Source organism: Strix aluco, chromosome 5 (assembly GCF_031877795.1).
Source record: "Strix aluco isolate bStrAlu1 chromosome 5, bStrAlu1.hap1, whole genome shotgun sequence".
Classification (NCBI taxonomy): domain Eukaryota; kingdom Metazoa; phylum Chordata; class Aves; order Strigiformes; family Strigidae; genus Strix; species Strix aluco.
The window spans coordinates 10,442,046-10,467,754 of record NC_133935.1 but is presented as its reverse complement, the minus strand read 5'-3'; the positions used below and the strand labels follow the sequence as shown (position 1 = coordinate 10,467,754).

At 43.9% G+C, this 25,709-nt stretch overlaps 1 protein-coding gene across 2 annotated transcripts in view; it reads left to right on the top strand.

Moving 5' to 3' along the window:
* The first annotated feature begins 10,198 nt into the window (after nucleotides 1-10,198).
* The window catches only part of CHST11 (carbohydrate sulfotransferase 11), a 178,809-nt gene continuing 163,298 nt past the window's right edge, over nucleotides 10,199-25,709 (top strand). The window contains exon 1 of one of the 2 annotated variants that reach the window (XM_074825902.1): nucleotides 10,199-10,452. In XM_074825902.1, coding sequence (XP_074682003.1) covers nucleotides 10,335-10,452 — 118 coding nt within the window. In that variant the 5' untranslated portion in view covers nucleotides 10,199-10,334. The remainder of the gene's footprint in view (nucleotides 10,453-25,709) is intronic. The other variant, XM_074825903.1, reaches the window with a different exon arrangement.

The window sequence follows — 25,709 nt, the reverse complement described above, 5'->3', positions numbered from 1 at the left end:
GTTTGAACTAGGTCTGTTTAATTTTATACTTCACAAACAAACTGGTGGTAATGTGGGAAAAAAGGGAAGGAAAGGTTTATAGTCCAAACACCCAAAGGATGATCATATCTACTTCTTCAGTGTATTGGACTTATATGTTCAGGTTTTGGTAGTGAGTGGGCTGCAGGGGTGGCGTCTGTGAGAAAAGATGAGGAGCTGCCCCATGCCAGACACAGCTGGCTCCAAAACAGAGCCACCACTGTCCAAAGCTGGGACCATTGGCAAAGATGGTGGCACCTCTGTGGAAATGTATTTAAGAAAGGGTAAAACATGCTGCATAGCAGTTGTGAGAGAGAGTGGTGAGAAATAAAAGGAAGGAAACAGCTCTGCAGAAGACACCTAGGCCAGTGAGGAAGGAGGGGGAGGGGGTGCCTCAAGCACCAGAGCAGAGATTCCCTGCAGCCCGTGGTACAGACCATGGTGAAGCAGGTTGTTCCCCTTCACGGAGGACCACGTCAGAGCAGATATCCACACTGCAGCCCATGGAGGATCCCACACTGAAGCAGAGAAACCGTGTGAGGAGGAAGAAGGGGCAGAGAGGAACTGTTACTAACTGACCACAACCCCCATCCGCTCGGGGGAGGAGGAGGTAGAAGAGTTAGGGGTGAAGGAGTGAGGTTGAGCCTGGGAAGAAGGAGGTTTGGGGGAAAGGTGGTTTTTTTTCGTTCTGTTGTTGTTTCTCACCATCCTACTCTATTTTTAATAGGCAATAAATTAAATGAATCTTCCCCAGGTAGAGTCTGTTTTGCCCATGATGGTATTTGGTAAGTGATCCCCCTGTCCTTATCTCAACTCACCAGCTTTTTCACCTTATTTTCTAACCCCTGTCATGTTGAGAAGGGGGAGTGAGAGAGCAGCTGGGTGGGGGTCTAGCAGCTGGCCAAGGTTAACCCACCACACTCAGTTAGAGTATGGCCACACAGAAAATTGGTTTGGTAGCTGACACACACAAAGCTAACAGAAATCTCCAGTCTTGGTGAGAATGAACAGCTAGCACCATGCAAACTTCCTTGAGTGGATCTCCTGACTATGCAACAATCTCTCGGTTCACCAGTAGCTGATCTCTTCTAAGAAAATGTCACTCTCCCTGGTTATGCCAAATGCAGGCTCAATTGTATGGCATGATTCACTGAAAGGGTGACACTCTGTCAGTAGAAGTAGGTCAGTTTGCTTTTCAATAGTCTGAGTTTGAAGTTGTTTCACTCAAATGGACACTGTACCAGTAGTTATTTATAAAGAGATTTGAAGTCCTTTTTGTGCTATTGGAAAAGATAGTTTGCAGTTTCACTGACAGAAAACTTTCTTCTCGGGGTTAGCTAATTTTTTTCTGGGGAAAAACAATGTGTCTTTCAGGATGCATTTGCAAGATTATTTGATTTTGAGACTAGTGAAAAGGGAATTAACGTAGGTTTGATAGCAATCAAAGCTGTAAACTTCCGCAGTCCAGACTACATATTCTCTATTGGTTGTACGTAAATATTGACTGCAAGAAACTAATGAGGCAGCATAGAGCCTCCAGAAAGCATTTCTGATTTTTATTTTTTTTTGACGATGAATCATATCTAGCAAATGGCCATTCTTCTTCCTGTGCAGGGTCAGACAGACAGCTTAATGGTATTCATTCCTCATCAGCCTTTGATAGATGTTGTAGAGTCAATAGGGATATGTTATCCTAGCCCATCTCCAGGAAGAGATACGCTTTGATAGAATTACAGCTCATGTTTCATAAACCAGATCTGAAACCATACCAGAATGGATCAAGAAAATGTGCTGCAGTTGCTGCTGTTGCTCTGTAAGAAGTTGTTAAGTTGCTGTTCAGAAGAAAGGTGACATAAATATCCCTTTTTGCCTTCTAGACTGCTGGAGGAAGACTCACCAAATTACTAAAACTGAGTAGTGTTTCTAATTGTGCTAATTTTTCTTAATACAGTTAAACTGGCAGTAAACTCAAATCTTTTCTCTTCCTTAGGTCAAGATATGCCTGAGCCGTGGTTTTCTATAGTCAGCTATCAACAGGGTTTATAGATTCTCTCTGCTGGAGCTGAGTCGCATTCTCCTTTGCAGAGACTTCATAGCACAGTTGGAATTGTCTCCAGTGGAGGTGGTTCATAAGGATGGGGAGTCACACCAGAGGGGAAAGGTAAGGGGTAGCTCATTATACAGATGCAGTACTGGTGGAGTGACGAATGTGTGAAGTGATTTGGAAAAATATCTTTACAGGTTGGATAATATTATTTCAACAGCTGCAGTGTGATTTATTATCTCTGTTCCCTCTCCTGTAATATCACCTAGACATCCTTTAAATAGAAAAGAGTCCCTGAAGTCACACCTTTTAATTGAGGAGGGATGGTGAGAGAGAAAAAAACCCCTAGCATTTAATTAGCTCTAGAAAATGCTTTTCTTTTAGTTGTGTTTCTAAACTGCTCCTTATAATCCCATAGTGCTTTTCAGTTAAGCACCTCATAGCACTTCTCAAGCCTAAGGTCACTGCATTGTAGACAGTGAGAAAAGTCCTACTTGTAGGTACGAATTGCTGCCTCTCCTGTTCAGTCTGATGATTTTCACTAATGCAATTGTCCTTTGGGCACAAAAAACTTGTTTTCAACCTTGGATCTGATTTTTACACCTGTATTTCTACTGGCTTCAGTGGATTTTTTCTCCTAGTGCAAGTGTTAGAGGAATGAGACATAGGAAAAGTGTAACAACATAAGAAGTATGTGACTTTCCACTTAAGACCATGTTGACTTGCTGTTGATTTTGGAAAATCTTCAACACATGTAAGTCCTAAGGACTTTAAGCATACATTTAAATCAAATATGTGCGTAAATCGAACATGTAGTAGTTATACTAGTGTAAACTAGAATAAAAAACTGCACAGAACTTGTTTCACCACTGAAAAATAACAAAGGATTTTCCCAGCATCTGTTGTTTTCTGAACAAGTGCCAGGTAAAGAAGATATGTGTTTATCTCCAGTTTTGGCATAAAAGACAAAAAAAGGAAAAAAAGAAAAAAGGATTTTCTGGCAATCATAATGAACTAAATCTTGTATGAAAGTATTGAATTTTGAGATAGGGTTAAAACTTTAAATGGGAAACATTTTATACAGGAAAATGTTTATATTTGTACCTAGTTGGATTTTTTTGTGTAGAAAAAATATAGGAAAAGAGAGGACATATTACTGACCTAAAAGAACCCCTACCAAAATTAACATGCTCAAGTAACAATGAAGAATGTGGCTCCCAGTTTTGACTGCAACGTATTTGGTAAGGTAGGTGACAAGAAAACAGGATATAATGCTGAACACTGGAGTAAAGAAAATATGAGGTTTGGCAGCATTTCCTTCAAAACAAAAAGAGATTTAGAAACCCGTGTTGGGATTTGTTTCACATAACCTTCCCCATGTACGATATAGGTGTCTGTAGCAGAGCTAGACATCCAGGAGCTTTTCAGTCGATTCGGAATTTTAGGGCGTGATTCATCTCATTGCACTTTAGATGTCCAAAATAGGGCAAATGAATTGTGTCATGTAAATGTGTATTCCTTTCTGTTGACTAACCATGTATTGACATTTGACCAGTAGGAGACCAGCTGGATGGAATATAAGAGTTGGTGGGATGTATCTACCTTAGGAATGACAATAATAATGGCTTTGAAAGAAACATTTTACAGAAAATACCAGCAATTTATGTACATAATCAGAAATAATCAGAGACTGTTTCAGAAAAGCCAAACAATCATGTTAAGGCACTTTTAAAATCCCTAAACACAGGAGATGATATTATCTTTAATTCAAAATGTAGAATGGTGACAATGTAAGTAACTGTTTTTGCAATTTTATTTTTTTGGGTGGGGTAGATATTTCCCTTGTTCTTCCCCCCCCCAATAATTTCTTCTCTTCACTTTTTCTGCAAAGATAATTTTTTTTCTTTTTTAAGTATGCATGTTTGTTCCTATTCACCTGGACTTTTTCCCCCAAAGTAACATAGAAGCCACTCCAACTCTTGAAGACAAATCAGTTTGCTCCTGAAAGTAGCTTGCTTGGATTTTAAGTGAGAAAGTACTGCAGGGTGAATGGAGCAAGTATGCCCATGTTTTGTAAAGTATATGCAGTTTGTACTGATCTGGCGGTGTGCCGCTTCTGCTAGCCAACAGCTACCACATCCTGCCTTCCTGGCTACCACGTTTTATTCTGAGACCCTTGTGTCTAATGAGCAGCATAGCAGGATGCCAGCAATATGTTCTGAAGAGCATGAGTAATCCCTGGTGTCTGAGAATAGAATTAGGATGAGCAACCCTGTGAAAAGCCAGTAATTCCTCTTATTTCAGCCTCTGTGTGCTCTGAGTCACACTTCAGATGATGCCCTAAGGTCAGTCGAAAGAGAGATCTGAATTTCACTGCAGCTTAAGGGTGCGCTGCCATTGCTGGGGAAAATACTTGTCCTTTTAACAAAGGCAACTAACTCGATACAAGGGGAATTTGCATGGGCAGAACAGCTTGCCTTGCAGCTGCCTTGGCCCTTACATTTGTTAAGTTTTACTTCAGTAATTTCACTTCATAAAAAGTGTCCTTAACTAGCAATGGGAAAAACTGCAAAGGAAGTGCACATAGGGTGAAAAAAAAGAGAGCTGAACTTCAGTGGAACTTGGCAAATATCTCAGTGTCTGCTTTGCCCAGGAATTTGTGTTGGCTGCTCTGGTTGTAGCTGTGGTGACAGGATGCATTGGAATTTTTCTTGGATTTGATTTTCATGGGGGTGTTCCCCAAGTGAAGCCATTTGCATTGCAGGACAAAAGCCGAGCTCTAGCTAATAAATGTCACAAGCAAACATCAGTCTTTTGGCAGACTTGACCACTGCTACCTGTTTCAGGGCTTACTGATGTTTCTTCTGAAGCCAGTGACATTGTCTTGGACAGTGCTGGACCACTGGGTTTGATCCACTACAGCTGTAGATCCCAGTGGGCAGAGGTGTAAGCATCCATCACCTCTAGAAATTGCACCCTTCAAAGTGAAACTTAACAATTTGCTTCATGTCTATCTCCTCCAAGTCTTTTAACTAAGAGCTTTGCAATTAACATTGCAGCGGTCTTGCATCAACCACAGATTTTGCTTGTAGGTCCTACTTTAATCTTGAAATACATCATATATTGCTTCTCCTGCTTGCTTCTCCTTATGATTTTAGTTAAGCCAAATGTATGCTCGTCCCTTCATGTATCTTGTTTAACTTAATCATGATCCTGTATTCTGCCACCTTTAAATCAAGCCAGTTCTACAACAGAAACTTTTGCAGTCATATAAATCGACAGCATTGTTGGTGGTTTTAAGAGACACAAGCGTGTTCACCTGTCTTGTCTTGTCAACAAACTTGTATTAGCAGAACAGTTTAGTGTGCTTGGAGATCAGGTATGTACCGTTCTGGCAAAGATGTTTCTTGCAAGGGCCTGCACTAGAGGGGAGCTCCCTAAAGCTTGCCTGGATGTTTTTCTGCTGAGGATGATAATAACAAATAGTTAATAATAAAGGTAATAATGAATATTTCTAATAGGTACCACATGCATTTCAAAGATGGGAGTAGCTCCATATTTAGCCCTAGAAATGCTGTCCTGCCCCCCCGCCCCCCCCCCCCCCCCCCTCCGGCTTCTCCAACTCTCCCTCAGAGAAGGGAAGAATCTGCTCCCATTGCAGGACAAAACTACCAGTGAGTTTTGGGAGGAAGGGAGGAAACTGTAATTTCTTAATGGACAAATAAAGCCCAAAACTAACCTGTGGTCTATCAGTACAGGGGAGGTGGAGACAACAATGCCGTTCAGATAATACACATTGCGTTCTCAGAAATACTGCCTCTCATCAGTCTGGTTTGCATTACCTGGGGGGCATGCAGTCCAAGAAGTTTATACATGTTTCATCTAGAATGGAGACAGATGAAATCCTCTCTGAAATACAGAAGGAAGCCAGTGGGGCAGCAGAGTGACATCTAGTACAAAGTATTTTAAAATCTGGAAAAAAACCCCAAAAAAGACATAACTTGTATATTCATGGAAAAGGACACTGGAGATCTACCTGGAACCAAGAGTTAGATACTGCGAGAACGGGGGCTTTCCTCTTCTAATTCAGTACTTCAGGTTCCACAGGGTGTAAAGGCATTAAGACATCGCCAGAGAAATGCAAGATGCAGGGCAAGGTATTTCAGAAACACAGCAGATTCTCCAGCTTTGGGAACATGTTAGGTATGAGGGTTTTTTTCTTTGGAGGGAAGAGGAAGGGGGCAAGACATCTGCTTAACTCCAGAAAGGATTGTCTTTCAGTTTTCTGTGGTGGTAGCTTCCTGGAGGTGGGTGGCCTTTTATTCATGCGTACAGTGAATTGCTGACTGAGAAATCTGTGTAGGTAAATGAGCTTTGTCCTACTTCCACTGAGATCAGCTGGGGTAGGGAGGTTCTCAGTGACTTTTTAAAATGGAACAGAATCAGTATCTTACAACACTGTTATCATGTATTAATAGAATAAGTTCTAAACACATTTTGACTGACAGGCTATCTTATGTTGCACCACAGGGCCCTACAAGGTACGAGGTAGGGCCATTTACATGGGTCTTCTTTTGTTTGACTTCCTACCTTCAGACAGCACAGTTTAGGGCAGCTGGTCAAACGAAAGGTCCACTGACTGGCTGGAATCATTAAAGCAATGGGCTTTTTTCTTGGGGGACAAAAACCAAGACCTGGTCTCTTTACGGTATGGCTGTTTTAGGCAGAGGAAGTGAAAAACTATTCCCGCAGAACATAACCAGAAGAGATGCCCAGAAGATTTTCTGATCCACCTAACTAGACTGCTTCACCCTGTGGTGGTAAGAGTCGTGATGGGACTGGAGTCATAACAGTCTGAGGATAGACAGAGAGACAGTCTGAAATTTGCTGTTTCTGTTTCAAATCTGAAGGTGGCTTACATGCCTAAAAGCTTGTGTATATTCCTTCAATAATACTAGTTGCCTCCCCTTGAAGACATTCTTTAGAAATTTTGTCTTCTGTTTTTAAAGGGGATGAAGATAATCAGTACCAAAAAAAGTAACTTTTTCTGAGATTCTTTCACTACAGATGAAAAGTTGCAGACACCCCTATGTCTCTCACAGATACCTCTATTTTCTAATGGTTTTCTGTTTCACATTTCAACATGCTCTTCAATATTAGCCTGCTTGCCATTTTTTAATAAATTGGACCCTGAGTTTACTACACACTGTATTTCTGCCTGTGCTGTTTTTCAGCTGTAGTTTTGTTATTTTTAGAGCTTTATCAATAAATAGTGGTGTGGGTGGCTTTGTTTGGTTGGTTTTTTGTAAAGCTTTTTTGTTATACAAAATAATCCGCAAAACACTGTCTGGACTTCTTTTGATGTCACTGGCATCTGGTTCTTAATCTCTTGAATCTTTCTTTCCAGAAGCCTCTTGGATGACGAGACTATTTTTATTCAGAGGTACTGAACGCTGGTTATTATCACGGGAATGGTAGGTGATCACACCTACAGTACTATCCAGACTCCCTAGAGCTCTGCAGCTGCTGAAGTTTCCACTCGGAGGTACACTTCAGAAGAAGTGCTTGAGCTGTCTGCGTACCTATTCTATAACTTGGCACCCCTCTGCAAAGAGTACTGCGTTTCCTCGTGTTCCCTTGATTATGCTCTTTTCTGTCGGAAAACCAAAGCACAGCTGTCTCAATCTCTAAAAAACAGGCTGCTGCATTTCATTGTCCTAACTCACCAGACATTATAAAGGTTGTCGCAGTTTGAAATTTGCAGAGATGCTGCAAGCATGTGGGTGGATGTTAAGTTTGTAATCGCCCATGTCTGTAATGAAGGTATTGTTTTATAACATTCTTGTAACAGTAAATGACAACACAGCTGGTGATGTTCTTGCTGCTTTAGAACGCTCCATCGTTCCATCAGAGGATGATGCTCAGAAAAAAAGAGTAACTATTGTTAAGCCACAATAGTAACTGACCACCTTCTCTAGCAGTGTAAAGTGTTTCTCTTCTCATGTTGACGGAGTATTGAGTTCCAGGCTTTTGCCCTCATCCCTTGATGTCTTAGCCAGATTCCTGGATACAGTCCAGTTCTTTCTGTTAAAATACTGCAGTTGCCATTGTGCTGCAGCATATGTATTGATGGGTGGATGCTGAAATGCCAGGCTGTGCTGCTGGTTGACTTCTGTTGACTGACTTAAAGATTTGCCACTTTGATGCATTACATACTAGTACTTCTCTTTATCTAGTGTTTTTCATAGAGCGCTTTTGTGTTACATTTGAGGTTTGAGTTTAAAAGAGAAAGATCAATTTAAAGTTTCCTTTACATTAGAAAGGCTAGAAAATGGACACTGCATATCAAAACTGCTAAAAAGACCTGAAAAAAAATCTACAGAAAGTAAGCAAAATGTTGTGTAAAACCTTAATGAACAATGGAAATTATTTCTAATAAAAGGAACTCTAGGCCAAGCCTAAATAATCCACTCTGTTACAAATATCTACCTAATTATTGTTTTATCCTTGAGGTAAAATCCTTTTAATTGGCTTTTGCAAAGTCTGAATGGAAAACCCTGATGGCTTTACATGTTTCTGTCACAATTACCCAGGAAGGAATACGCATGCCGTTTGGTTTTGTTGGTTGGGTTTTTTTGGGGGGGGGGGGTGGAGTTTGATCTTAAGATCTGTTTTACTGCACTTGCTGACCAGCTTTGGGCTGGGTCTGTTTAGGGCTATTTTCATTTTAAAGACCCCTCCCCCCAACCACATCGTAAGAACAGACACAAATCTGAGGGGGAAAAAAAAAAAAAATCCTTTTACACATGAAGATGGTACCAGCATTCGCAAAATTATTTTCACTTTAGCAAAAAAAAAAAAAAAAAAAAAAGCGATAGGAAACCAGTATTTGGGTGCATCAGAGGAACAAACAGGACAGTTAACACAGTGCAAGGATAAATGGTACATTGCTAAGAAGCTGATTTCATTCAGCAATGTACTTTTCAACACCCAGCTAGTTCTGAGCAAGTGGATAGTCGCAGTTTGGGAACTCTCCTGTGTGGTTAACGCCAGAAACCTGGTGCAGGACTTCTCCGACCTGCAGCTGCTCCCGCACCCCCGGCTCGCCAGAAGCCCCCGAGGTCCCAAGCCCCGATGCACGCGTGGACGAGGCAGATGCCTTTTGTTCTGTTGCACGAAGCTCGTCTGCATTCCTCCCACGTACGGTCTCGTATCTCATCGCCTGTAGTTGCTCTCCGGCTACCGAGAGGTAGACTTCGGTGGAGGAACCGTGGGGGCAGAACCTTTTGTTATTCACAAATGAGCAACCAGTCGGTTAATTCAGAAAACTTAAAAAGTCTCGCACTTAAGAACAAAAAACCCTTTCATTTCTAGCGTGCCAGGTGGCACTGTTTTCGTTAGGGATGATTCAGTGCTACTGGAAGTCAGTGTTTACACCGATTATAAATATTAACAGCTACCGGTCGGGACAGCGCAACGCCGAAGAAGAAACAACAAGGACCGGCTATAAAATAACGTCTTACATAATACTGAAGTGAGACAAGACCTGGAAGAAGGCAGTTAGGATTAACACAGTAACAGGCACCGCACAAAAAAAAAAAAAGGAAAAAAAAGTGAGAGACGGTAATTTCTCCCCACAAGCGGAGAGCGGGGGAAAGCCTCCTCCGCGCGGGGCTCGACCCGCTGCTCGCCGGTGGGCTGACGGACCCGAAGCCCCTCAGGAGAGCGAGAGTGACCGACCCGGAGGTGGCCCAGTCCGCAGGCTGAGGGGCCGCAACGGCAGCAGCGGACGACCGGAGCCGGGAGGGGCCCACGGACAGCCGGTGGCCGCCGCCTCCCTCAGCGCCGGCGACGCCCGCTGGCGCCCGCCCCGCCCCGCCCCGCCCCTCGCGGAGCGCGCCCGGCGGCAGCGGCGGCGGCGGCGGCCCCTCGAGGCAGCCCGGCGCGTCCCCGCCCGCTACCGCCGCCGCCGCCGGGCGGGACCATCTCTCCCCTTGGCGAGGGGGGGGGCGCGCTCCGCCCCGGCTCCCCGCCTGGGCCGCCTCCCCCCCGCGCCGCGCAGAGCGCCCCTCCGCCTGGCGCGCGCCGTGGTCACGCCCAGCGCAGGCATTAGCGCCCCCCGGTGCGGGGCGCGGGCGCCCGGGCATCCTCCGGCGCGGCGGCGGCTCCTCCCCGGCACCTCGGAGCGCCGCGGGCGCGGAGCGGCTCTCAGCGCCAGCTCTGCGCGCTCCGCCGCCCCCCCCTCCCCCCTCCTGCGCCGCCGGACAACGCCATGAAGCCGGCGGTGCTGGAAGTAATGAGGATGAACCGGGTGTGCAGGATGGTCCTGGTCACTTCCGTGGGCTCCTTCATCCTTGTCATCTTCTATTTCCAAAGTATGTTGCACCCAGGTAGGGCACCGGCACCGCAACCGCACCGGCCCCGCGGGGGGGCAGCGCCCGGCTCCGCACCGGCCCCGCTCCCCGCCGGCGCAGGTGGTGGGCGCCCCGGGAGCTCTCGCCGCCTCTCGCCGTTCTCCGCTCTCGGCTCCCGGCGCCGCTGCGGCAGGCGCGGGGCTGGGCGGCGGGCGCAGCGCCCCGCAGTCCGGCCGGGAGCCCCGTCCCGGCCGCCGCCCGGGGCAGCCGCGGGAAGGTCGCCTCGCCCGCCGCAGGAAACTTCCCGCGGGAGGGAGGAAAGTTGTTTTGGTTTTAGATCTTATTATTTTCTGCCTTATATCGCGCGTTTGGTGGACGGGGGACGGCACCGGCCGGCGAGCCTGCCGCGGCGGAGAGCGGCGCCGGGAGCTGCCCGGCCCCCGCGGTTCCCTCCCCGCCGAGCTTCCCCGGGCCCTCGGCTTCGCAGCTTTTCGGTTTTGGGGGGTGTCGGGGACACCGCGGCCGGCCAGAGCCACCCGCCCCCGCCGGCGGGCAACTTCGCGCCGGCTCGCCCAAGTTGGCCGGAGCGGCGGGGGGCGGCGGCTGCCCGGGCCGGGGGCGACCGAGACCCAAACTGCGGGGGGGGGGGGGGGGGGGGGCGTGATGGTCCCCGAGCCAACCTCTCAGCTCGCTAATGCGACTTTATTCTGCCAGTGTAGAAGCGCGGGGGACGCCCGGGGCAGGGCTGTGCTGGGGGTAGCGGGCGCTGGCTGCTGTGGAAGTCACGCGTGGGTCGGCGGCCGGTTCACACGAAGGTGGGATCGGGCCACGGAAACTTCGTGCGGTGCTCGCTGCGCGCCCAGAGCCGCCGTGGATCGCAGCGGGGCTGCTTTGTGCAGCTCAGCTGAGAAATTTATCCAGCATGGCTAAAAAAAAAAAAAAAAAAAATTTGATCTGCCCGTCTGTGTGTCTTTCTTTTTCCCCTTTCTGCCTGAGAAATGAGGTGGAAATTGCGCTTGCAGTGTCTTTTTGGAGCGATCTGACAGCTGAGCGAGGCTTGTAAGAGGGAGCGGTACCTCTTCGCAGGCCAGCAGCAGCAGCTGGCAGAGGGACCCCGCACTTCTCGGCGGGCGAGTCTTCTCAGTCCTACCTGTAAATCTCTCCTGCCAGCTCTCGAGTGTCCTGGCTACAGGCATAGCTGTAGCAAGTAAGGGATTTGCAGTTTGGTAAAAAGAAAAAGGACATACTCGGTTTGACTCTTTCCTTCCCTGCTTGTGGCTACCAAACCGTAGTTGATTAGAAATGATTTTTTTCCTTAAAGTTTTTGGAGTCGAATGGTGGAGGCTTAGTTTGCTGATAGGATTTGGAATCAGTAGATCTGCTGTTCTGTGGTGAAGCCAAGTCGCGTTTGGCGTTTTTCTATCAGCTGTCGGCTCCTCCAAAGTTGGTATCATTTGCTTGATGAATGTGTTCTCGTATGTTGCCCATCTGTGTTAATACCTGCCAACTCCTTGGACAAATTAGCATATTTTTTCTTTCCTGCTGTGTCTGCTCCATGCTTACTGTTTCACAAGGAGTGCTCAGCCCTTAGCAGACCTGGGGAAGGCTTTATTTTAGGGCTTTGAGGCACTGGGCAGAATTGTTGGTTGTAACACAGCCTCACCAGTTTAATAGAAGTATGATACTTTCATTGGTTGCATTCCACAGGTAACGTACTTTGCACACATATTCAGAAAATTTGGCCAAGAGTTATTATTTCCCCTTGTTCCAGATGAATTATACTGCTGGAACACAAACCCAGCATGCAGTAGGTAAGAGATTAAGTGAAATAGTCTTCTGTGAATTTCTGAATGTAGAAAAATCACCTTTCAGGAATTTTCAATATCCTCTATAGTAAACTGCTGAAGATTACGGCTTTATAGTCATGCTCTTGTGAACTATAAATAGGTTGAGATTTTAGTACAATTCAACGGATTTACCATAAACTCTGAGGAGAGAATGCGATGCTGTGAAATCACCGGGAGGATAATCTGCACCCATTTTCTGTTTGACACATATTTAGGTTGTTAGCATGAGTGGAGAAGATCTGGAAATAAATGCTATCACAAGCTGTCCATCTTTATTGTACCTTTTTTATCATAACCTATTCTGATTTTTTTTTTTTTTTTTGGTGGGCTGTTTCTGTAGTGGAAACTGCTAGAAATCTATTGAGCTCTATACACACCTGTATAGAGTGTGGCCATTTGGTTTACGTACAGCTTGTAAGGCTTGAACAGCTATTTTCACCAGGTATCTATTACGTGACTGTATGTATCTTGGTGGTGCAAGTGATAGATTAATATGGAGTTCTTGAAGGAGCAGGGAAGAGGGAGGTCGTAGACATCAGGTAGCAGATAATTTTGAGGCATTATATCCTTATTTTAAGATATGTCAGTAACCCTTCTTGATGTAGGTCTAAAATCACTGGGGCTGGACCCTGGGCAGAGTGCATGTCAGGTGGGATGGGGCTGGAGGTATTAAGAGCTTTCAAAATCTTAGCCGATGCTCCTTTTGTTATGGAGGGTGTTTTCAATTTTAGCCGGTCTGCACTAGAGTATGTCTCTTAGGATGGCTACCGGAGGGAGCCCTCTCTTATACCCAGGCTTGCCACTTGTCACTGCTGTTGGTAGCTTACTGTGCTAAGATGGGCACTTTGCAATCAGAATTAGCTGAAAAATTCCCAGCCGGACCTTTTGGATGGAAAATAAGGTTAAGTTCTTTGCTGGAAGAGTCAGCTCCTTATTCAAAACCTGGCAATTTTTTCACTCCCCCCAAGTTATCTTAGTGAATTTCAGGAGACTTTTCTCTACCTTCAGAGCTGTCCAAACAATTTTAGGTGTGACACAGAATGGGAAGGATGTTAGAAGGCCATCAAATGACAAGTCCAACCCCCCTTGGGGACAAGACAACTCTTCATCTGTTAGCTGGGCGTTTTCCATTTTAGGAGGTCTGAATGTGGATCTCTTGCTAGAAACAGAAGAACAAATTTCAGCTGGCAGGGGTTTTTTTGGGGGTAAATAAATAAGAAAATGACATAGTTAACAGAAGCCTTTCTTAAAAATAAACAAACAAAAAACTCTAACAACAAAAACATGCCTGGAGCAGGGAAAGTGAGCTTAGCCTTATCTTTGCAAAATAATGTGATGTTGTGTCCCTTGCGCTGTATCTCAAATATCAGCATATTGGAAGGAGATCAGCTGCTTTTTACTCCGTGTTCTTTTTGGCTCCGTACCCGTTCTTTGTTGGAAGCCGGCGGTAAATGTGCTGTCCAGTTAATGCACCTCTGCATTGTCTGAATTTTAGCAGAGATTGCCTACGTGCTGGGGAACCCACCCTCCCAAATTGGGTTCCCTGACCAGTTGGTGGTGGGGGAAGGTGAATGGTGCCGCTCTCCAGGTGCTCAGGAACACTGTAAAGAAAACTTCAGAGATGATCCTGGCTTTTGTGGGTTTGGGGGACTGTTTATTCCTGAGGGAGGAAATGGCATCAGGGACTTTGGTGTGTTTTCCTGTTGCCTGTCTAGCCTTTTCTGAAAAGAAAAAAACATTCTGCAGTGTTTGCTATAGCTGGGTATATAGCAATATAGAGCTCATTTTTACTGTCTCTTGGCACAGGGCTTTTTCCCCTTCGCTCTCCTGCCATGTGCTATTCTGAGTAACTGAGTGCAACCTGATTATTGCTCCGTGCTACTGGATCGTCTGTTTCTGTACAATGGATCAGTCTTGGGGTTTTTTATATGACAGCCCATCATAGTTTTATCTGCTGCCTTTCCTGTGAAATCAGTTTGCAGTCTTGGGGCTTTATATGACAGCCCATCATAGTTTTATCTGCTGCCTTTCCTGTGAAATCAGTTCGCTCACTAGTCCTTAGCCTGCCCACACTTCACAGATATGTTTGCTTTCTTCTGTAAGCATCCCAGCTGCAGTGAGTGGGGGGGGACTGTGTGTCAGCAAGTGCAGGTAGGAGCTGCTCTGCTAGGCTGGGGTCAGACTGGCAATGTGCTGGGATCTGTCAAGATGAAAAATTCCATGTAAGGGTAGAATAATTAATACTATCTTTATATTACCTGAGACAGGTTTATGAAACTAACTTATTTTTTTTCCTGCTGCAGACCAGAATGTTCTTGCTCTGTTTTTCATCTCCTGTCGTAGACTTCTACTGTTTTTCTGTGGATGCTAACAAAGGTTAGATCCTCAGACTTGCCTCCTGTCCATGACCATCTCAGTTATACGTGCAGCAGATATACGTGTGACTGATAGCTGCTTATTCCTTACAGAAGGCTGATGTCTACCTTTGCTCAACTGTCAGAACTACTCAGATCATGTGATATTTTCTTTTTTTTTTCCCCCCCCGTATGTCTGAAGAAAAGCTCACCATTGGTTTTGATGGAGGATTCTGTTTGAAAATCAATGCAGCAGTCTCCCATCTTGCAATTGATCATTGCTTTCTCCCCTGCTTATAAAAGGGAATGAGATCTGCAAAGCAGTGGGTGTGTGGCATTCCTTTGATGGACCCCATATACTGGTTTTAAATTATTCTGTTTGGGATACAGAGAAATGGAGTTCATTTGACAGCCACAAGAATCTGGCCCGCATTTAATTGCATGCAATGAAATCCGTTCCCCAGTCGCAGGCAGAAACCCTGCCGTGTGCCTGCGTGGGGGCCATGCTGTATCTTTTTGTCGGTGTCCCTATAAGCTTTCCATTGATTTCCATGGGACTGTCTACTCATCAGTGTAGGCAAATTGCTCTGGTCCCTCTTCTCAAAGGTTCTGGTAGTCTAGGACTGCTTTAAGTTGAGAGTTAAACTGCTCTTTGTATCTTCTGAAAATCTTCCTGGTTGGTGAATATTAAGCTTATTAGAAGAGCAGCTTTTTCTGTCGCAGTACGTATGAGTGTAGCTTTTTATAACAACGGTGTGCTGACCTTAAAGAGATAAAAATCTCTGTTTCTGAATGTGTTCAAGCAAAAATTACCTGGCACTGTCAACAGTAATGTCTTATTAATTTTAATTTATCAGAATATTTATTACTCTGCAGTTACCATTTCTACAATGTAGGTTTTTGTAAGCTTTTAATATTTTTGTTACTGTGAATCAATATTGGGAAACTGTGCACTGACTTTAATATCATTGACACTCTCTATTCACAGATGTAAAAGTGTCATGGCTTGGCTAAAGTCTAACTTTTTCAGAGATAAAGTCAACGTGAATGGAAACTTTATTTTTCCTTTAGAAAAAAGCACGTAGAGCAGAAATGCACACTGCTTTTTATGAACCAATTTATACAGTTGATTGGGTGCAACTAGTATGTCAATTTTATGTCTGTGTAGGGTGAGCGTATTTCTGAATTCTTAAATTGTTTCCATTACTTTTCAGAAGTGACAGGTAGTTTATCTTGTACTGTACCATGTAACTAACTCTAAAAGTGGTTCAGAGAATTGGAAGAAATTAGATCCATGTTAGTTTTCCCAAAGCCAGCACTACTGTATTTTGTTTGACGCTGTTGCCAGACGTACTGTATCAAATCCTGCCTGACAAAGCTGCTGCAGTTGTCCTTGGGTGAATGTCATTCCAGCACAGTTTTTTTCCTCTTAAGCCTTTTGGGCTGATGCATATGTATTATGTATCAATTCTAAGATGATCCTGAGGGAGTTAAGGACAGGGTTGGGGACACAAGGGTTTGAATCTGATGTTTTTTCTTGAGGATTGTTCGTGTTGTTCAAGGCAAACATTTGAGTTCTGTGTGTGACTTGTCTAAGTGTCAACATAAAATCAAGTGTGGATGTGTTGGTGAAGGGCCTAGTTCAGATCGATGAAAAGAGCAGTCTTCTGCTTCACATTAAGGAAATAAAGTGAAGTTCAGGAATTTTGTACTTGTGTAGACGTGGCGTGTCCGGGATAAAGATGAAGAGATGTCTGTGGTGGGTCATTTAGATTCAGCAGCCACCTACTGTATTACAAGGATAATGTTTCAAAGCACGTTCATGTTTTGTTGGATGTTCCTGTTCCCTGTGGAGCCCATTCGTGTAAGATCTTTGTGGACGAGGTAGGTATTTGTCCTTATGGTAGCAAATCAAACTGTAGAGTTTGGTTAATTCCTCGTTACTTGTGTTTCAGTATCCAGGTTATAGATAGCATCCTTTTGTTGTGGGCAGAATGCTTGCATGTGACAAAGGGGTGTTTCTGGCACAAGCCTCATGCTCTAACTAGAAGATGAGACCACCAGAGACTGCAGCGAACCAATGAGAGAATTCAGTTCCTAATTATCTCTGGCTCACGCCTCCAGACAGAGGGATTTTCTTGGATTCCAATTTTGTGAATGTAATCAGTGGAGGATGCAGCGTGTTCCCCTTTCATGTAATTGTTTGGCACCTGAAACTAAGGTTTCATGAATAAATCAAAAATTCTACTGCATATGCACTGGGATTTTGTGTCGCTTCTCTTGCATAATGTTGTTATCCCCAATTTTTCATTTAATGCCAGATCGATGAATGTGGTTTTTTGGCTTGCCCTCCCCACATGCTCTTTAATAAGGAGTTAGTTGTTGGTGAAATTGTCTGGAGTAGATCCATTCCCTCCTGTCCAACAGAAGTAGATTTTCATATGAACAGCCTGTGTTAGATTTCAGCTGCCCCCTTTTGTCCTCTTGGGTTGTCACACCAGCTGTAGCATCACTAGGAGGTACCTAATGAAAAGCAACCAGGGCACAAATCATGTGCACTTATGTATAAGGAATAAGTGCACGGAGGGTGGTGACCATCCGGTGGCAGTGTACATCCTCTGCTCTGCCCGCTTCTGCGATGCCCTCTTAGGTCCCTGGGGGCTGCTGGGGAGCTTCTTGCACAGGACATGGGAGTTGCAGGTGTGTATGTGGGAGCTGGCATGTTTTACCTGTTCCACTCTAGGAACTTAAAATGGAAAACCTCGGTGCTGGCAAGACTCAGAGAGCCGCAGCAGATGACAGGACTCTCATTTCTGTGACATGCTAACAGGACTTTGACTAAGCAGCATGGTGTAAATAGGTGCAGCACAAGCATTTGTTAATTTGCAGCAAGCAAACTTCGTGTCCATGCGACTCAGGGAGGCTTCCCTGTATTAAAGAAATTTCCCTGCCTTATGCATTTCACATTTAAATGTCCATTTGGTTTTTATTTTAAACTAATATGCTCTTTTTGGTTGCTTTTTACACTTTCCCCAATGTTGGCAATGAAAGTAAATGGCAGCTTTGCTTTTCGTGTTATTAATTTTACATGTTAGAAATGAGATCCTAAATGAGGCATTAACATTTAGCTTGTAAGCATCAGAAGGGGATGTTATATTTAAAAGAAATAAAATTAGATGGCTGTCACTGGAAACTATGGAGTAAAATGTCATTAGAGCCTACTGACTGACATTGAGGCTAGATTTGGAAACTTAATATTTCAGGTTTTTTTTTCTCCTGACAAATTTGGATTAAAAAAGCTGAGTATGAGCACTTATAAAATGCTGACTTAAAAAAAAAAAAAAAGGGCTGCACACCCAAATGCGTGTGGATGCGTATGTGCACCCACCCATCTTCTCTCTCCCTATGAAATCTGTAGTTGGTGGCCCAGGAAATCCAAATACATTGATTTCTGAAGTGCAACCCTTTTTCTTCTAACAAGGCTGCTGTAAGGAATATGAAATTCTTTGTTATTAGAAGAAATCCCAAAAGTGCCAAGGGCTCCACGTAGGTGCCTTGTGTTACTTTACTAATTGAAATGTGTAGTCAGTGTGGTTTCTCATTTCTGTTATTTATTTCTCAGCTTATACATGTTTGGAAACATCCGGCATAAGAGAAGTAATGACTTTATGAATTCTTTCTAGGCTGTGGAAGGGCAGGAACTTTTATGGGGGTATATCAGCTTAAGCAGTAAGAGTGCCTCTTCAAGGTAGCCTTCATCTTGTTTGTGCCAGGTTGTAGACACTGAAGGATGACTTTGCATCCGTTACTATCAATCACTGCTGCAATGGCTTCACACTCCTATGAAAAAACTTAAAAGAAGGTGCTGGGGGAAATGGAAAATACAAACAATGCAATTGAGCAGAATTTCTCACAGCACTGTGATTCCAGGGATTTGGGAGATGGTAACTGTCCAACAAATGGCATGAAGGTAGGTGGACCACACCATGGGAAAACAGGTGTGAAACACTCACATCCTATAAATGTTGTCTGCTTGTCATTTTGCAATGAAAAGGAGCCTTGATTTCAAGGATGTGAGTAAAGTGATCCGCGTGTGGTTTTGCAGGATCCGCCCCCCCTTCTCTTTCTTCTCTGGTAGGCGAAAGAGGAGGATATGGACCTTCTCAGCTGTGCTTGATCTGTGAAGGAACTGCTTCTGCTGCTTTGAACATTGTCTCAGGCTAAAAGGTGCCATTCTTAGTAATCTTAGTGGCAAAAAATTGTATCTTTTTGTCACTTGGCTGAATGGTGGGAGACTATGGTTTTTCATTGCAGAGTCCACACATCCACAAGGAATAAAAGGCTTTGTTGGCTTTCTCTGCTTCTCAAACATGTTGTACTCTGTAAAAAGCAGAGAACTCTTTTCCTAGTTTGTTTTACTATAAAAGCCAACACTTTCTAGTTATTTTAAAGACATTCTGACAGTTCAGGCTATGTTTTGTAAATGGTAAAAAGTTGGGTTTCGGGATCCTCAGAGTCCATGAGCCTTCTGAATTCATGTAACAAATGACATTGTAGCTAGTCATTTTCATGCTTTTTTGGCTGATAAATGATTATATAAGAGGGTCAAAAAGTTTAAAATGGATAACTTGTAGGGATTTTTGGATTAGGGAATGTAGACATATAAGTAATAAGGTGGCTATAATTGGATCCCATGGATGATCTCAACTGTAATACCTTGTGTTTAAACAAAGAGCTTTAGGTAGTTAAAATCCTTTTAAAGACTATTTGCATTATTATGCTTTAAAGTTGATTGGTATGCAGGCAGAACAAAAATGTCTGTATTATCTGAAGTGACCTGACATGGAATAGCACATTCTGCACCCACACTAGTGGGTACCAGGAGCCGAATATGTCCTTCTAGTATTCTGTATTTTTACAGCCTGTGTTGGAAGTGAGAGTGGAGAATTTATAGTAACTGAGGAGGAGGGAATTAACACTTTTTAAACACTTGGTGATTAATAAAATGTGTCAGTTGGGGTCATAAATATAAAATGATAAAGCCTGTCTTGATTATGTATTTTGGTCTTGATTAACTTCTAAAATATATTTGAGTTTCCAGATGGGGATAAGCGCTTTATCTTTGGAGTTAAGTGTGTGTATGTTTGCATATAATTATGAAGTTGACGTAACTGCTAATCAAGTGGGACAAATACACCAGAGAATTAGGGTGGCTACTGATACATGTTCTCTGCCTCTCAAGCATTGCTTTGTCCCACTCTCTTGGTTTAGTAATTGTTGCAGGATCAGTCAGCTGGACGTTGTGCAAAGTTCCTGCCGCTGTGGCAGTGGCAATCCTGTGGACCATGCTGGCTGATCTCTGCCTCTCCACCTTCCTTCTCTTCCCAAACCAGACTTGGTGGTCCTTTGTGGCAAGTTTAGGGGAGCTCAAATAGAATGAACACAGCTGCCTGCTAGGCTGTTGGGTTTGGGGTTTTGTTTTGGGCAAGCCATAAGGTTTATGACTTTTTCTGAAAGGAGTACATTGATGAGTGGTTTGAATTTGCTGGTGGATTGTTTGCATGAGGTCTGCGTGATTGACTGGAGGAGTCAATGGCCGCTTTTCAGTTGATTTTAATGAGCACTGGGTCAGGTCTACTCTGCCAGAGCAGAGGCTTTTTGAATTGCATAAAGGGCACAGATACCCCTGTGGTCATAGAAATATAGGATTGCAGGCTTGGGTGGAGCTCTGAACTGTTTCTCCCCTGTAAATCTGGGTCAGCTCCATTGACTTGGTTATATCAATTCTGGATCAAAGCTACTGTAACGAAAAGCAAAATTTGTCCCTCTGTGTCTTCCTACAGAGCAACATACAATAGAATAGCAGCTTTGCTTTTCTGCTTTTTCACTTGTCCTTCACAGAGTACTTCTGCATTCAAGTGAATGGTAGCTTTTTCCCCATAGAGATACATGCCTGAAGTATTGAAGGGAGTGCTGTCTATTTTCATTAGTTTCAGTGGAAACGACATTGACAGATAAGCTATATGTAACCATTAGCATGCAGGCCATCAATATGATCGAAGTCTTCTGGTCCTTCTGTAAAGCTTCTCTATCCCACGCAGAAAAGGCTATTAATATTTCTGGTGCGACAGCAAAAGTGTAATTGCATTAAAGAAAAAACTGGGAAGAAATTGGAGCTTCTGGAGCTGTTAACTCTTATGATAAAAATTCTTGAGATGCTAAATGAGCTGAAATGGATAATACAAGACAGGCATGATTTAGTTAAAAATGTCCCCATATTTGGTTGTCTTGATGCAGCTTGTTTTTTGTCGTTGTTTGGTGTTTTTTTTTTTTTTTTTTCCCCCAGAACACATCAGTGTTTCTGGTGAGTCTTTCCCCATTCTGTTGCTGTTTCCTGAAAGCTTTTCTTAAAATCTTCCAAGATAGATAAAGGCGAATTTTTGCAGAGGATGCCAGAACAGTTTGCAAAACAAAAATATACATGGGGCTGTTGTGTCTGAATGATTAGAAATGCACAAAGCCTATATATACATCGGCATAATGTCAGTGACTTACAGCCTCATCTATCTCAAGAATGCTGTAACCAGCGTGGTAACACGTTACTGTGAGAACTCTTTGTGCACCTAGAAATGCATCTCATTCCCTCCAGTGTGGTTGGACACCAAGGGAGACGGGTCATAATTCTTGCATGTCCAAACTAACTTGGGTTGTTTCCCCTTGCCAATCTTTACATAGACTTTTTCCCCCTTCGTTTTAGTTTTCTTTGTGCTCTTCAGACCTTTTGTTCATTTCTACATTCATTGGGATGTGATGTGACCAAGAGAGATTTATTTCATGCTCCCTTTCCAGCTGCAAGGGGATCTCTTGTCATCTGATTGTACCTCAACTGCTCTTACCTTGCCAGAATTGTTTATGCCTGGTGTACTTCTCCAGCATTGTGGAAGCCTGGAAACACTGCTGAATGTCAAGCAATGTGTGTTGTATATTGGTTAGTGGCAAGTCTGTGCTTTCCTGCTATTTGCTGCAGTTGGAAGCTTTCACTAGCAGCAAGTTAGGAGCAGTGTTTGAGAGTCTGAACCCAAGTCTATTTCTGTGGTAGTAATACATTGCTTTAATCAGAAGGCTTAATGTTCCATAAAGTAGGTCCATGCTTTCTTTTTCCCTCTACAGCTAGGGAAACTGAGGCATGAACAGGACGGGTCTGTGTGCAGGTGTTTGGTTAATGGTTTCCTACCAGGTTAGTGGCACATTCAGGAATAAAACTTGTGTGTAAGATGGTTTTGTGGAGCCTGACGCTTGGATGATCTAAAGGCTGCAGACCCCTATAAGGTTGGAATAGACCATAGTGCAAACTAGATGTCGGGCACAACCAAAGTCCCAGCACTCAGCCCAAGGGACACCACTGCAGCCCCATCCAGTTGTGTGCTAGGCTTGTGGCTGTTGTGGACAGTCTTGTGTGTTCTTTGTAGTGCTTCTGCCAGGAGAATCCTCCTGTTGCAGATACATGGGGCTTTTAGAGCTCCTTTTGAGCTCTCCTGTTCAAGGTGTCGCCTCTTTGGGACCACGTGCCCCAGGGCTTCTGAGTCCTGATGCTAAGCTACAGACATGCTCTGCTTGTTTGTATTACACAGCAGAGACATAAATATTTCTTGCTTCTAATTTTCTGCTGTGTTTTGCCTTTATGCTTAGTTTTTTAAGGTGTAAATCTTCCCTGTGTATGCCCTGACAAACATTGAATGGCCTTTCTTCTCTGGATCAGAAGCTGAAGGCATACTTGAAGGAAAAACATCAAAGGCCCTCACTAGCTCTTGGGAAGTAATTCTAGTTAGTGGCTTCTAATACTTCAGCATTGAGAGATGTAGTCATTGACTAAGAGCATAGTGTTGCCTAATGGAAGAGGGACACTGCAGCTCGGGAAACGGGATTTCTTCTGCCACTTCTTTCCTGTCCCATGCAGACAGCATTTCAGTTACTTTATTCTTCAGCTACCTTCTCCTTTGCACTATCTGAGCAACAGGCAGTCTTTACTTCATCTGGAAAAGTTATCTTCTGCATAGTGTTTAACACAGAAAAGTGGTTGTCTAGGTGAAAGTGTCATGGCAATGCCATTATACAAATGTCTGTTGATGTCAAGTTGTGGTTTGGATGTAGACAAACTGAAATGAAGGCCATGCCTGTGCGTAGAAATCTCTTTCTGGAATAGCAGACCTGTCTTACTCTAGATAACATTGTGCTTGGACGGCTTTTGCCAGTGAAAGTTTTACTGGATTGATGATCAATATAGATGACAAAAAGGCCTGCCTCTTCCCTTTTTGTTTTCTTTTGCCTCTGTGTCTGGGTCTACTAGAGGTTTTGCTGGCAAATCTAAGTTTATTTAAATAAAAGAGAGAGAGAAGAGCACGTACAGTAAACCCATACCCTTTCTATGGTCTTCCTATGTCAGCAAAGCTCTTAAGTGTTGATCAGGGCTGATGTGCATGATCCATCCTGTGTTTTTACTCACACACCCATGATTAACATATCTGTAAAATAAAATATTGCCTCTCTATAAAATATATTTTTCCTGCACTTTGCTCATTTTTATCTTACTGCAGTTTTAAGGTCAAAGTTCCTATCACTTATCAAAAAGGTAACATTAGTGATCTGTGTGAGTGGCTGCAGCTGCTGGCTGATGCTCTCCTAAATCCTTCCCGTTTAGACCTCCATATTCTCTGTGGTGACTGTGGGACGTTGTTGGTGTTCATTCCTTGAAACAGAAATCTCTAGTATAGCATTTCATGAATGTGTTTGCTGCTGTTCCAAACGGCCTCAGATTTAAATCTAGCATCTTTTTCAGTTCCTGTGGAGAGCTGGGGCATCAGAAGTAATGCTTCATACAATGCTGTTCAAGGAGGGGAAACTGATGCTACTTAACATGTTGAAAGGGTATTTTCTACCTCAGCCTTGGAAACATAAACAAAAAACTTCCCGTCTATCTTGCTGAACATGTGTGACTGTTTCCCACAAGTGCACAGGACTAGCAGTTGTAGTCTGTGAGCTCCAGTGAGGCATTTTGAAGAGACAGACCTTTTGTCAGCACTGCAAGGCATCTAATAATGCATCTTTTCCTGACATTTCTCCTCCCTTGCTGATCTGTCCCCCCTCATAGTCAAAAAAGTGTAGCAAAAAACATACCTGTGTCTGAAATTCTGGGATTTGTTTGCTTCTTGCTCATCTGTCAGAGATTAATTTTACATTGAATTGTGAAAAATGTTGCTCTGTCACAAGTTGTGGCTGGTACTAGATTGTCAGCACACAACATCTGCATTTGAATGTTCAGGAGAGGGGCCTCTTTAAATTTCCAATTATAGCCTAAAAATACATGTGGAGTCTTTTTTTTTTTTTTTCCTGTTTAACTTCCTTGCTGGGAATAGCAGCGTTGTGTCATGTTTGTCATCTTTTCTAGCTGTAGGCAGTTTTATGCACAATATAGTTAATGTAGCAAACTAGAAAAATATACACCCGTTGCCTCAAGTGAAGGCATGTAGGAAGAGCACTATGGCCGTGTCAAATATCATGCACATGGAAATTAAAGGAGCTAATTTTCAAGCAGACAACCAGTGTTTACATGCTTAATTTATGTAGTAGCCCTTTCAGTTCCCATCTGTTCCTGTGCCCTTTGGCAAGTGAGTTTGCCATTTTTTAACAAGAGAAGACATTGTCAAGTTCAGGGAATAAGACTTTTTGCTTGCTGCTTTCTTCATCTCTGGTATAAGATAATCCTTAGGGAGAAGAGCTTGGCCCCAGGAAGGAGGGCAGCTTTGTCTTCATGGGCTACCAGTAATCTGTCAGTAGAATACAAGGTTGAAAGGTCAAAATGGCAAGTTAAGCACTTATGACCCAAATATGATCTCAGTTTCTCATAGGCAAGAGAGGCAGCTGCCAAGAGGTCATGCTGTAAATGAACATGATTGGAAAACCCTGTGTTAGTGTTTCTGCATCCATGGTTAAACTATGGCTGGGACTTCTTGTGAAGGACTTTTGTCCAGAACAGAGGGTGCAAAGATCAGAGTTCACATTCAAGTGGACCACAGCAATTAGCTGGCAGGAAGGAGGGGTCGGCTCCTGCTTTGCTTTTATCTCTGTCATTGTTCTTCTGCAGCACCAGGGCACTCTCTACCTTCGTGGCTCTGCTGAAGCAGAGTCCTGTGGCAGGCACACCACAGACCAGGTTGTGAGGGCAGGAATCTGATGTGCCTGATAGGCAGTGGCAACACTGACATGTGTAATAGAGCTGTTCTGAACCTGTCCAGTTCCACATAGGTAGGGGGTGGCCCCAGTACAGTAGAAAAGCACGTTACTGCTGAAAACAGTTGCTGGCTACCAGAAGTGGTAATTCTGATGTATTTATTCAAACTCAAGTGTGAGCCTGTGTTTGACCCCAATTACCACTTCACTTCTGCATTGCTTTGAAATGGGCCTGTGTGCAGATATAGGCTTCATGGGAGCTCCAAGGTATGGGTGGAGAGAACATTCACACTTTCGTTACTACTGAAGTGAGGATACATACATCCTTGTCTGCGGCAGGGTGAGCCAAGCATAGATTGTCCATAGCTTCCTACTTGTATTCTTCACTATCTATCTGTATTGCCTTATACCAACACCACGAGCTTGTGCTAAGTAAGCTGGTCAGCTGGCTTCCTAAGATAGGCAGATGTCCTGCTTTGCAGGATGTTAGGCTGAGCTGCCACTATGAGAAGTGTGAACTCAGGGCATCTGTGTCAGGATGAACTGTGTCCCAGTACTTGTTCTTGGACAGTGCTGGTAACAGTGGTGTCTGTGGGTAATCTGCTTCATTGGGAGACTACGTTGCAGTAAAATGGCCAAATCAGTAAAATTAACCTCCTTCCTAGCATGTGTCCATAACCATTCAGGAAGCAGTTGAAGGAGCTGGGAGTTGCACCTCTGTCACCAGGACCATCTCTTCCTTCCCAACGTGCACATCCCTGTTCTGCTGATATTGCCCAAAGATGTGGTCATTCAGTAGTTAGCCTGGAGCTTAGTAGGTTGAACAGACCCCAGGTGAATTGCCTTATACTGTGGTGTGTGATTA